This window comes from Haemaphysalis longicornis, unplaced genomic scaffold (assembly GCF_048455015.1).
Source record: "Haemaphysalis longicornis isolate Haplotype H1 unplaced genomic scaffold, Haemaphysalis longicornis Haplotype H1 scaffold_1, whole genome shotgun sequence".
Taxonomy (NCBI): Eukaryota; Metazoa; Arthropoda; class Arachnida; order Ixodida; family Ixodidae; genus Haemaphysalis; species Haemaphysalis longicornis.
The window spans coordinates 43,429,865-43,443,403 of record NW_027526203.1 but is presented as its reverse complement, the minus strand read 5'-3'; the positions used below and the strand labels follow the sequence as shown (position 1 = coordinate 43,443,403).

At 49.4% G+C, this 13,539-nt stretch overlaps 1 protein-coding gene across 1 annotated transcript in view; it reads right to left on the bottom strand.

The window, feature by feature from the left end:
- Window positions 1-9,975: 9,975 nt before the first annotated feature.
- LOC144166444 (uncharacterized) overlaps window positions 9,976-13,539 on the bottom strand; it is a 39,396-nt gene continuing 35,832 nt past the window's right edge. Inside the window, exon 4 of the mRNA XM_077695990.1 lies at window positions 9,976-10,033. Within this exon, the coding sequence (XP_077552116.1) occupies window positions 9,976-10,033 (58 nt within the window). The remainder of the gene's footprint in view (window positions 10,034-13,539) is intronic.

Below are 13,539 nucleotides of genomic sequence, written 5' to 3'. Positions count from 1 at the left end.
GTACTGCTGTGGCGTAAAAGATACGTTATGGAAGACAGCTTCTCGCTTACGGTAAAAGGGCCCTCCCATTTAGGGGCTAGCGACGCGGCAAACTTGCGTGCGGCATCGCTCAGTGGATGAGTGCGCCGGAGAACCATGTCGCCAACCGCAAACTGAACATCCCGACGGCCCCGGTTGTACTGCTCCGCCTGCTGGAGACGAGCAACGTCAAGCAGCTCCCGGGCAGCCTGTATCGCGTCACGCAGTCGCTGGCGGACGGCCACAGCATGGGGCGACAGACCAGAACCCGCCCCCGTTTCTGGAAGTGTCCTGTCAAGAGGAAATGGCATTTCCCGACCATAGTTCAAATAAGCCGGCGTAAACCCGGTTGAACGATTCACCGTGGTGCGAGTGGCAAATGCAATCTCAGGCAGCTTAACATCCCAATCCTTTTGTTGCTCCGTATGAGCAATTAGCATCGCCTTGAGGTTGCGATTTACACGCTCAGTTATGTTTGCCTGAGGGTGATAGGTGGTCGTACGTTTATGTTTCACGCCTACACTCTTAGTCGCGTCCCGGATAGCGTCCTATTTATATGCGGTGGGCAGCCTCAATACTGTGATATAAGAGGCCCTGACAGACTTCTTTTCCGTGACAAAACCTGAGGTGGTTACAGCACGCTTATATGCTGCGCCAACGACCCGTGTCATGGTTATATACTAGCGTACAGCCTGACGCCAGAAAATAAATAAAAAGAGAGGGGCAATAGTGAAGCTACGAGCGATATGTGTGGCTTGCGGCGTATGCGCGTATTCCCGCTCACACAATGGCCCGCAACGTTCCTTTGCGGCGGCCGACGACACGCGCCCGACGACGCGGCGAAAGCAAAAAAAAACATTAAAAAACTTGCGCGCACATGCGCAGTAGGAGTGGAAAAAAGTTCGCGCGTGGCAGTTGTGGTCCGGTGATTTGTCTTTAGCGTGCGTGCGCAGTATGGAGTAATTTCAGCGCGGAGCAAGTTGGGGTCCCGCGCTTTGACACATGCTCTGTATAGTTCATACTCAGTTCCGAGCGCTCACACTTTCTTGACCACGTTCGCTTCCGCTGACATCAAATGTTTGCACCGAAATCAGTGTAACAGGGGAAGCAACTGCAGTTGCTTCTCCTGTTACACCGACCCTGTTACACCGGCCACCGGGAACGCAAGCCAAGCAGCGGCGCCACGTCAAGCAGGCTGGTGTGTGTATTACGGGCATAGCCCGGTTGAACACGAGCGGATAGGTAAGTCCCTGGATTTCTTTTTTTTCGAGGGGTGGGGGGCGCAGGCTGTAAGAATTAGCGTTGCAGACAACTAGTAAGGGCCATGAAATTATGCCTTTTTCGTCGCCGTAAGAAGCTCGCGCCAAAACCATTCTCCGATACCCGGGATCGTACGGTAAATTTGACGTTCTTATAGAGAGGATTCGGTTTCCCAGTGCGGCGGCCGTTTTGGGATCCAGGAGAAAAACGAAAACGCTTGCACATGTGGGGTACTTCCGTTGCCGTAATGAGTATACCGTGGTGCCATATAGAATTTGCATTTTTACACCGTCCCATTGTCAAGGTCAAGCCACATAAAACACAGTTTGAATTTTGTATTTTTAAATATTCTATGGCCACTGCTTGCCATTTTCGGTAAAAGTAGCAAAAAGTTATAACGTTTTATCGTAACTAGGTTTTCGCGTCGTCGTTTCGGCTAGTGAATTTTCTGGCACGTTGAGTAGTCTGAATCCTGTGGCGATTTGGAAAGTTTCTTACGGTGCGTTTAAGTGGTAAAGTTTTCACATGAAGCAACATTCACGAGTAACACCAGCCCCCATCTTGTTGTGTTCGGCACGGCTGTCGTCTGTCTGGAGTGTCAACTCGCGGTTTGCAGAAACATGATGCATTGGCAGCGCAAACGCGGCGCGGCGCCGGCGTGGAGGTTGCTCATAGCGGTGGCTTCTAATGTTATTACTCAGCCTCCTGTAAAGACGTTATACAGGAGGCTATGGTTACAGATGCGTTGGCTGTTGGTCGGTGCGCGCAGTTTACCTATGCTTTAGCAAAAGATATTGCTAGCAGTTTTATTCGACCTTTCATAAAATGTTTTGCGCCGTACTATTGGTGGAAATTGTTTCATAAAAAGAAACTAGGGCACATTACCCTCCGCGTGTAACAGCGAACAGGGTTTTTTTACGGCGTCCAATTGACGTGCCGGCGTCAAATAAAATTATGCCAAAGTTTCCTCGCACGCCTTTGCACTGAAAAAGCGCTCGGCCTTCCTATGTATATACAGAAAACGTCCTTTTGGAGAGCTTTTGAATATAAAGCAGTAAGAAAGAAATAATTGCCTGAACTACAGCGATGCACTTGCCTGATTTATGATATTTTCACATATCTGCTAAGGTGTTGGTGATACTTCTGCTGCGCCCCTACAGGCTATACTGTTTTACCGCCGATAAATAATGCCACAATTTTGTACCTGGTAACTTTTTCAACTGCCGTTTCTTTTCTTCACGCAGTGCCAACACAACAGAATGCTACCCGTAACTCGAGGTTTTTGAAATGTTTACAACGCTGTTTCCATTACAGTGCGACGAAATCCCAGAAGCAGCAGCTCCCGGGCCAAAGATTGCTGGGGGGGATTCTACAAAGGCCTTCTACATCATCGGAAGTGGTTTATTTCTACCCCCTCCTCTTCCCTTTCTCTCCCTGCGATACATATGGGGTGCAGGCTGGGAACCTCTTTCCCTCTCACAGGCACCTCACCTCACCTGGACCATAATTGAAGCCCGGAGAAAGTACTTTTTCTTTGTTTGGTAATATATTACATTAGGACATGAGGTATACCCGTCAGCTTTAGGCCAAACGTTTGGCGTTATACAGTCAGCAGCCTGCAAAAAAGATGAGTTTCCTCCCTGTTCAGCAAGCTGCTGAAAATTCCATAAATTAAAAAAATAATTTTATCTTGACAGGTCCTTATTTGCTCTTCCACAAAAGAATATTTTCATTTGTGTGTTCCATAAGGGCAATCTGCTAATATTTGTATTTGTTATTTCAGTATAAGTATTTCGTGTTCGTATTTGTATTTTTGATATCAAATAAAAAGAAAACATCGTTCCTTCGACATGGTGTCATTCATGTAATTTTAATCTCACACTTGTGCATGCTCATGAATTCGAGAATGACAAAATACTTAAAATTTACATACCTACCCAACTCAGCTCTCTGTTAATGTCCCAAGCTCGTATGAGTAGACTATCACTTCAAGATCCGGATAGGTTTAAGGTATGCAGATATTTGCTTTACAGCTTTGCTTGTAACATGGCATTATAAATATGGGGAATTTTTTTTTTTAATTCGTGGTATGTGCATTGAAGCCTGATAGATCAGGTGGCAAAACACTGAGATTATAAAGGTAAAACCTCATTGCATGACAACTGAGGTCATGAACGTGTTCCAGAAGTGCACAAATCACGAATGTGTTATTTCAATTGCAGCCATTGTAACCCATTTATTGGTGGCATTGTTTTATGCGGTCTAAACTTCAGATGGACATGTGCGCGTTCATTACCAAGTGCAATGGTTTTGGTGAACGGCCTTGAAAATGTTGAAAATGCTTAACCGCTACCTTGCGCTTCCACGTACAATAATATAACTCGTTAATAACGGAAGCGCGAGTTAAATGAGGCCACTTAAAAAAATTGCAGGAATTAAGAGAATTGTCTATTAATGCTCAGCATTCTTATGGCGCTTCTCTTGAGTGTGAGTCTTTTAGAGCCAAATTTCTTGATTTTTCTAAGTCCTGTCCGTCCAATTATCTCCATTTACACTATTATAACGATCACAGGTGTTACTTGCGCCACATCTGCATTTTTTTGTAAATGAAGGGCGTTACACGGCTCACCATTTTCCGTACTTTTTATATTTTTCTTGGTTTTTCGTTTTTCAAAATTATGTTCGGCCAATTCTCTCGATCTACGCTATGATAACGATTACAAGTGGAATTTCCGCAAAATCTGCATTATTGTGGAAATGCAGGGTGTTATACTGTTCGCCAGTTTCCGTTATTTTTTTATATTTTTTTAATTTTTTGGTTTCTCATAATTTGGTTCGACCAATGATCTTTACGATATTATAACGATTAAAGGTGGAACTTCCGCGAAAACTGCATTTTTTTGGAAATGCAGGGGGTTACAAGTTACACGACCGAGCGCCTATCCGGTCTGCGCGAGAAAATGCTAAGATATTCTTTGTGTGCTCGAGATCCCCAATTCTTCAGGCGACGCAGCAATTCTGCTGGCGTCGCGACACAATGTTATATAGAATGAGTAATTTATTATTGGTTCATTACATTACCACAGACGTAATTTACTACCGCCCCCTCTTACAAAAATAAAGGTGAAGGCATGTAACCGCACCATCAGAAGAGCTACGACGAGCAGAAAAAATTCAGTACACCATTTAATGCTTGGTATACTTGCCACTCGTGACCAAACAGCTCTTATGTTCAGCACGACAGTGTGCCTTACGTGCTAGTTATTTGCATGCATTGTCATAGGAGGCACTTTCCGCCAATGGCCAAGAATACTTTTGGTTACAAGGCAGAAGAACTGTTATCAATTCCGTTTTTATCGATGGAATAAATCACCGCATGGCGCATCATACTGTTGAAACGGGCGCACAGCATGACAAAAGGTTTCCGCTCGTAACAATGTACTTAAAGCCCTCCAAACCGTAGTATTATGCCTCTTTGGTAGCGTGATTCGAAAACGGTGGTCTAAAGAAAGTCACTCGCAGCAGAATGTGTTATTTAAGACTCCTGCTTGACGCGCAACAGCATGCAGAATACTTATAACCCCATGTTTGCACCCCCCAGCAACCCGTGGGTCGTGGAGCAGTGGTTATGATACCCGCCTCTTCATGTGTTGTAGTAGACCCAGGTTCGAGTATCCGCAGGGTTGTGTGTATGTGCCTATGTGGGCTTTGTGTGTCTCGTGTGATGTAACATGTGTTAGAGCATTCGTCACGGGATGCTGACGTTGACCTGGCAATGCGAGCAAAGAAATAAAACTGGATAGACTCAATTCTGGCCGATTGGCTGGTTTTTTTTTTCTTTTTTTTTGGTGGAAAGCAACAAGGCCCCTTATTTGAGGGGCCGTATGATTTGGGGGCCACTTCGTAAGCGGGAATAGATTAGCATAACGGGCCACGTAAAAAAATTACGGCCAGTGGCCTGCCGAACACACGGCCCGGTGTTTAGGTGGCCCGCTGGTTAGGCGGCCCGCTGGTTAGGCGGCCCTCAATACGGCCGCTTAAACACCGGGCCGCGTGTTCGGTGGGCCGCATGTTTGGCGGGCCGCTTGCGCGCGAGGCCGCCTGAGCCGCCGCTTTATAAGTGGCTTTAAAATGACGCGGCGGCCCGCCTGCATGCGGGTCGTATAACCAGGAATTGACTAAGAGTGTACAGCTCGGCAGTTATCATCAAACAATTTGCTCGTAAAATACGTAGCATTATCCGTTATGAGCTGTGCGGGGAACCCAAAGCGCGAAAACACTTCCATTAGGCATCTTCATACATTCGGTGTATTGACGGTACGTAGCGGGAACAGCTCTACCCACTTCGTGAAATGGTCCGTCACCACAAACAAATAACAATTACCACGCGGGCTGCGGGGGTAAGGGCCCATGATATCGCAAGCAACGATTTGCCAGGGGCTCTTACTCTTAACAGACTGCATCAATCCGGGCGGGCAACCGACTCGGGGTTTCGCTGTCTGACACACGTGACAGCCCCTGGAATACCTCAGCACATCCTGCCTCATTCCCGGCCACGTGACAGTCCGACATAACTTCTCATAAGTTTTGCTGCCAGAGTGTGACCAGCCAGTGCTGAATCATGAAAGTAACGGATGAAAGCCCTCCGAAGCTTACGAGGTACAACAGCGCGGAATGGTGAATTAGCTTCGTCGTCTTCCTGCGGAATATACCGCAGCAGGAGACCGTCTTCCGCCAACACATATGTATCAAACTCACCGCTGTTGCTTGTGGGAGCAGCGCCCTGTTCCCCGACGTGCTCAATGATCTTACGGCAGAGTCCGTCGGCACGTTGTGTCGCGAGAAGATCTGCCCTGCTCACCAGCGTACCCCAGCGTGCGTCAGCATCCACTGCAGCCACCAGCGCCGGCGCTTCCGCGTCCGAAGATGGTGGCAGGGGCGCGCGCGATAGCGCGTCAGCGACTTGATTCTGCGAACCCTTCCTGTGCTGGATAGTAAAATCGTAGCGCTGAAGCGCAAGCACCCAGCGCGCAAGACGACCAGCAGGGTTCTGCAAACGCTGCAGCCACGTTAATGTCATGTGGTCAGTCTGAATGGTGAAAGAGGCACAGTCAAGATACATGTCAAATTTCTTTAGTGCAAACACAATTGCTAGACACTCACGTTCTGTGACCGTGTAATTGCGCTCAGCCGGAGTGAGCGTATGGCTAGCAAATGCGACCGGACGGAGAACGCCCTCAAACTCCTGCATCAGCACTGCGCCCAGTCCGTAGTCGCTAGCATCGGTCTGCAAGACAAACTGTTTGTTAAGGTCCGGTATCCTTAACGCCGCTGTTTCCGCGATTGCGCGAGACAGTGTTTCAAAAGCTTGCTGTTCAGCCTCCTCCCATTGCCATTTTACGCCTTTCCGTAGTAACTGGTTTAGCGGACGTGTCAGCTCCGCACAATGAGGGATGAAGCTCCGGTAAAAGGCTATCATGCCCTAGAAGCGCTGCCAGCTGTTAACGCCACGCGGTCACGGATACTCTGTAATTGCCTTCAGTTTGGCATCGTTAGGACGAAGTTCTCCCTTGTCCACAACAAAGCCGAGTAAGTCAACTTTGCTTGTCGCGAGTTGGACCTTTTTAAGATTGATGGTGAGACCGGCACGTTTCATGCGGTCAAACACATCTCTGAGATGCACGAGATGCTCCTCAAAGGTACGCGAAAAGACGACGACGTCGTCCATATAGGCCATCGCGTACTTATAACGTGCATCGTCAAGAACGATGTCCATTAATCTTTGAAACGAGCTCGGGGAGTTCTTCAGCCCAAACGGCATGCGCACAAACTCGAAAAGACCCCTGTAGCATGTGAAGGCGGTTTTAGGAATATCATCAGGGTGCATTTCAATATGCAAAAAGCCGCGTGAGCAATCTAGAGTGGTAAACACGCGGGCACCACCAAGCGAGGAAATGATGGATTCTACGGCAGGAAATGGATATGCGTCTCTTACAGTTACGTCGTTGAGACGACGGTAGTCTACGCAGAGACGCACACTGCCGTCTTTTTTTGGTGCCAACACGACTGGAGATGCATGGGCACTCTGCCACGGCCGCACAACCCCCGTGTTCAGCATCTCGTCAAGGGCGACATCCAGTTTCGCCTTCTTCTGGATGCTGAGCGGCCGTGGATTGCAGCTCCAAGGAGGGGCGTCTCCCGTGTCAATGCGATGTTGAAGGACGGTTGTCCGCCCAGGGGCCTCCGTGAACATTTCAGCAAACGGCTCCAGCACATAGGCGAGCTGCTCCCTCTCATAGTCACTGCAAGGACACTCCTCAAGCAACTGCCTGATTCGCTCAGGCAACACGGATTTCGTTGCGACTGCGGCTGATCCTGGCACGGTACAGATATGCGTTGACGCCAGAAAAGGTATCAATTTTGCGTCATTGCCCATTCTGTAACCACCTCCCGCCAAGTCAAGCAGTAGGCCCTCGCGAATAATGAAATGCCGGCCCAAAATCATGGGTACCGCCAAGCCAGGGCAGTACGTAAAGCGCTGCCGACACCTTCTGCTTGCGTAAGAAATGTGCAAGCGCACAGCCCCAAGCGCTTCAACCACAGCACCATTGGCCACTTGCTACCGGGTGCTGCATTGGCGCAACTTAACACCACGTGCTCGGCAAAGTTCAAAGACGATATCACCAATGAGCGACAAACTGCCGCCGGTATCAACAAATGCAGAAACATCCATTCCAAGAACGTGAACAGAAAGATGTGGTGCTATGGGCTGTGTGCGTGCTTCACCACTGCAAGCAGTGGGTAAAAAGCACCAGTCCTCGCCACCAGCCAATTCCGGGCCACTCAGTGATGGGTTAGTCACCATCATTGCCTCGGGCTGCATTCCCTCATCTCGATGGCTATTTGTATTTCGGCGACCAGCCATCACACGCGGAAACTCACGACGGATGTGTCCTGGCTGTCCACATTGGTAACAGCCGCCAGCTTTATTTCCGTCAGGCACGTAGCCTCGCGACCACACCTTTACTGTGAGTCCCGCTCCGCCAAGGTCCACTGCTCAGCCGATCCGGATGCGCACACCTCGCCGAGCCGAGTCCGCCATGTTCTTGCGGTCATCGTATCCCGTGAACCGCGGTACCTCAATGTTAGGCTGAAACGATGGCCCGTGCTCGGACCCACCGCGTTCTAGCCCGAAACCTGCCAGCCGGTTCGTGAGGTTCTCGCAGAGGTCCATGATCGGGCGGAGCACGCCGACGAGCCCAGTGGCGTCCGCATCCCTTGCGGGCTCGCGCGAAGCAACCAAGGGACTCCGACGGGTAGCGGCTCCACGGACAGGCATGTCCCTGGGACGAAATGCTCTCGCGCGCCGCGAAGCGAACACACGAAGAAAAAATGGTGATAAACAACACAAGCCACTAAAAATGCGCCTCAAAATACTAGAAGGACTACCAAAAATCCCGGCGGTCACGAAAAAACGCCAATGTATTTAGCCCCGCAAAACGCCCAACGCGGAACACCAGAACAAGGAAGAAGACCACAATGCCCTTCACAGGAACCACGGCCGGCCCCACGTTCAGGGCGCCAAATGTGGTACCGGGGTTCTTGCACCCGGCCGCGGTTCCCCAGAGAGACACTGAGCCCTCTCAATCACACCTTTACTGGGAGTCCCGCTCCGCCAAGGTCCACTGCTCAGCCGATCCGGATGCGCACACCTAGCCCAGCCCAGTCCGCAATGTTCTGACCTAGCTCGTGTCGCGCCACATCTTCCTCTTCACCCGGCACATGTCCATCCTTTGGGATTGTCCCCGCCACTGTTGCCCACTATATATATATATATATATATATATATATATATATATATATATATATATATATATATATATATATATACGGAGCAGTTGAACTTTTGAAGATGGTAGAGCACACAAGAAAAGAAAACTTTCAACAAGGTAAAAGCACGATTGTTGCCAACGTTTCAGCAAAGAGACGTGCTTTCGTCAGGGAAATCTCTCGCCTGGCTGGCACGCTTTATATAGGGGTAGGTCCCCAGGTGAGAGGGGAGAAGGAAAGATGCAAGTGAATTTGAGAAAGCGGATTGGTTTGGGAGTATGTCGGGGGAGAGATTGAGGGGCAAAGAAGGTTGTATAGTTTAAACCGCGAAGTAGGTCACACAGAAGTCAGCTGGTGGTTGATATTCGTGGAATTTTTGGAGAGAAAGGATGAGAGGGTGTTTGTTGACCCGCCGCGGGGCATACGGAAAGGTTCTCAGAACCGCCGGAAGCAGACCAAGCGGTTAGAGTGGGGTCCTTATCAGAAACTTAAACTATACAACCTTCTTTGCCCCTTAATCTCTCCCCCGACATACTCCCAAACCAATCCGCTTTCTCAAATTCACTTCCTTGTTTCCTTCTCCCCTCTCACCTGGGGACCTACCCCTATATAAAGCGTGCCAGCCAGGCGAGAGATTGCCCTTACGAAAGCAAGTCTCTTTGCAGAAACGTTGACAACAATCGTTATTTTACCTTGTTGAAAGTTTTCTTTTCTTATATATATATATATATATATATATATATATATATATATATATATATATATTGACCCCCGTACCCCAAACAACCAAACAACGATTTTGGCAGTGAGGTTTTCACCCATTTCCATTTTGGCTACATCGTTGTTTGGTTGTTTGGGGTGAGGGGGTCAAAATCGTGGTGGTGGGGGCTGCCCAAAGCGCCAGCCCTGCCCACCGGAGTCCCACCTGCCGAATCGCAGGGACAGGGCGAACCCATCGTCTCCTACTCGGGACACGCAAGATGGAACGCGCTCCCTGTACGGCTGTGCAAAGGGCGACTAGCAGTTGAGGACTAGCCTCCAGCAGACTTCCCAGTGCGCTCGCGGTATATAGTACCCAGACACCTGACGCGTCCACGGGGGCGTAGTGTACGATAGTGTGCGTAGTGTGCGACACCACTTCATTTGTCCAACCTTTAACATATCCAAACGTGCCATCACGGCGAAAGCAGCGAGCACTGTGGTGCCTGGTCAGCGAGTTTTTCAGGACGCGTAGAGCGGCAACCTTGCGGTTTTTTAACATATCCAAATAGCGATAATAGATATAGGTGGTATTCATGAAAAAAGTTTAGCTGGCGATTTTTTCGCTTGGCAACACTAAAAACGGCAATGTCCGTGGCCACTGTATGATTGTACCAGCGCATGCGCTTTGCGCCCGAATCTCGCAGGAAAAAAACAAAACACCAGCGTCCATCGTCTGCTGCGTTTCAACCCGGTTATCGGCTACAACAGATATACTATTAATCGCACTCACATTATGTGGTGGCGCTCTACCTGCCCTCGAGCACTTCGCATCACCGGAGGGTGAAACCGCGGCTGCGAACGCGGCGCGCACGCTGAAGTTGCCTGCCGCCGCGGGTGTCGACGCAAGTGTACCCGCACCGTATCCACAACTTTACGTCTGGTAAGTGCCCTCTAATACGTGGTTGAGTACAAAAACCGAATAATTTATTTGGAGGAATGTTTCACGCGCACGCCGATTTAGCGCTGGCTTTCTCGTGCACTGAATGTTTGACACTCAGCAAAACAACTCATCTCTGACATTAGAGCGCGGCGGCTGGCAATCAGCTGATCTGCGGCGGCGATTTCACATGCGTGTCGCGATAGGTATATCGTACTGTGCTGCACTCAGCAGTATGTGGCGTCGAGGTATCAGTTGGCGTTCAGTGGACAACAGTTTGAAAATGATGCAGTTCCTCCTTTCAAACGGACCACTTCGCTCACGTTGCAACGTTGTGCCACGACCATCTCGCACTCTCTCGTAGGTGTGCGCAGAGGCTGGGGCTGAGTTGCCGATAAGGTTGTCACACTCATGAGCGGGGCCATTACTTTTCGCGTAACAAACGCTATCGCGGTACAACTGATTATCGAATCACTCGCACGCGCCTTGCACGAAAACACAAGCTCACGTCGCGGCCCGCGGCCTGCCTGGCCACCATGAAGGCATGGAGGAGAAGAGGGGTGCCTGATCTGCTGGCCTTGCGCACGTCGCCTTAGCAATAGACGCTTAGCCACAGATATGGCGCCGCACACACATGGTTGCCTGCATGGGTTCCACGCCAATGAATACCCCCTATAGCAGCACAGAAAACTGACAGCGCATGACCCGCGCTTTCGCCTTTTGCTAGAAGCTTTATCCTCGGTTTCTGCAGGCGCTACGCGTTTCGTCTTGGTTAAAATGCGCTACTAAAGGTGTAGATGACACCCGGAGAAAGGCAGGCCGTCCCCGTACTGTCCCATTTGCCATTTGTCCAGCGCGTATGCTTAGCGCTTGTTCTCTGTTTTGTCTCTTTTAGGGCTGCAACATGCAATTTTACTGACTAGTCAAGCTCGCTACTCTGCTGTTATAATGCCACTGGTTCCGGAGAAGGAGTGCTCCCGCCGAAAAATCAAAGAGCGTCTTCCCGAAATAGTTCCATCTCGCGCTTTATGCGTCCAATCATACTTCAGTGTCAAATCGCATAATCGGTTGTAAGATACCGCAACATAGCACACGGAACGAGGGCGGTCAGGCGTAACGGAGACGCATTCAAGGAGACGCAGACATCCGTAATAACTTTCGCAAGGTGCAGTCCAGTCATCAGAGGAATGAGTGAATCTGCGTTAACTAAAGCTCACTTTAAACAATTTGGCTCACACTCTGCAGAAAGGGACTGCTAACAAATTATTCTAGGTGGCCAACAATCCCATTCATTAGTAGTATTTGTGTGGCTGCTGTTGGACCTTTTTGTTATGCTTCAACCGATAAAAAAGGTACACAGCTGGAAGTTAAACACTTCCTCGGTTATATCGCTGAGGGTGACTTGCGATTCCAGAGAGAGAATTGCGCTTTCAACAACATCAACAAAGAAAAGGAGCGGGATAAAGTATATCCCACAAAGAGTCAAGACCACGGAGTAAGATAAAGAGGAGCGCCGACTGTGCCCCCCCCCCCCCAAAACAAATCATTTGCGAGGGCCGATAATGCCCCCTCGCCACCGGGCGCCCAGCTTATTTCACTTTGCTCTCTTCCTATTTCGGCCCCCTCTCGTTGTTGTGCCTTTCTACGTTGCTCTCCCCTTGCTCGCTATCCGCAGCGGTCTGTTTCACTTCCCGCGACATCTGTCTTCTAACATATCAAACTGTGCGCGCATCTGAGACGCGCGCGGAATCTAAATCACGGTGCGCGGCCGCAACGAGCGGGGGGGGGGGGGGGGGGGGGGAGGGAGGGGGTAGTCGCACACCGCCACATATGTGACGACTGCTTATTCTTTAACAGGGAACTTTTAGTTTGGAATAATCAAGGCAGACTGAATAATATCGGTATAACCCAGGAAATCTCAGATGAAATCGTATGACGACGATTTAAGAAGAACCACACAAGAAATGCGCCAGAGTAATATCGCACACTACAACATGCAGTCTAGCCTGATTTGGCGTACGGTGAGAAGCGGTACGGCTTAAAAATCGCTCTTTCTTGGTCGCCCGCTACCGTGCCGCGCGCTTGCTTATTCTGCACACACGCAACGTTTACGTCCGCAGTCGACATAGGCGTGCGGCAATGATGCATACAGTTCCACACAAGAAATTTACGGCTGCCGCCTGGCCATGAGTATGGAAAGGCGCTGTCAGCGTCATTACGCGAGCTAAGAATTTTGAAAGCTATCTTTGCTTCAACCGGCGTCGTAATTTACGGCCCCATGTTCACTCTCACTGTGCGGTGGTGTAATCTTGTCGATGCCGCCAGCGCATACCGCCAGATGCATTGCTGAGCAACGTGTTCTGATGGTCTGGTTTGTTAAAATAAATTTGCCCTAGAATAAAGAGCGCAGCCAGATAATGACCTATATTGTGTCATAAGAAGTGCTTGCGTGTTTTCTAAAATCACATTTAATTTAAAATAATTTAAATTAAATTCGTAACAAGTGCTGAATCTACACCTGTCTTATTATCTTATCTTATTAAGGGCGCCATCGATGGAAGTCCCCCCCCTGCATGTCGTATCTACGTGTGTAATTAACAGCTGCACAACCAGTTGAGGGGTCGCAAGTACCAAGAAAATAGAGAGGGAGGGGGAGAAGGCAAGTGGTGTGTCGAAAAAGCGTGGGACATATTGGTACTAAGTGGAGTTGTGATACGGAAATATTTCTCGAAGCGTCCCCCGCGTGCCCCTGGCGTGGTTGTTTTGGCACTACTGACAACTAGTCTAAATGA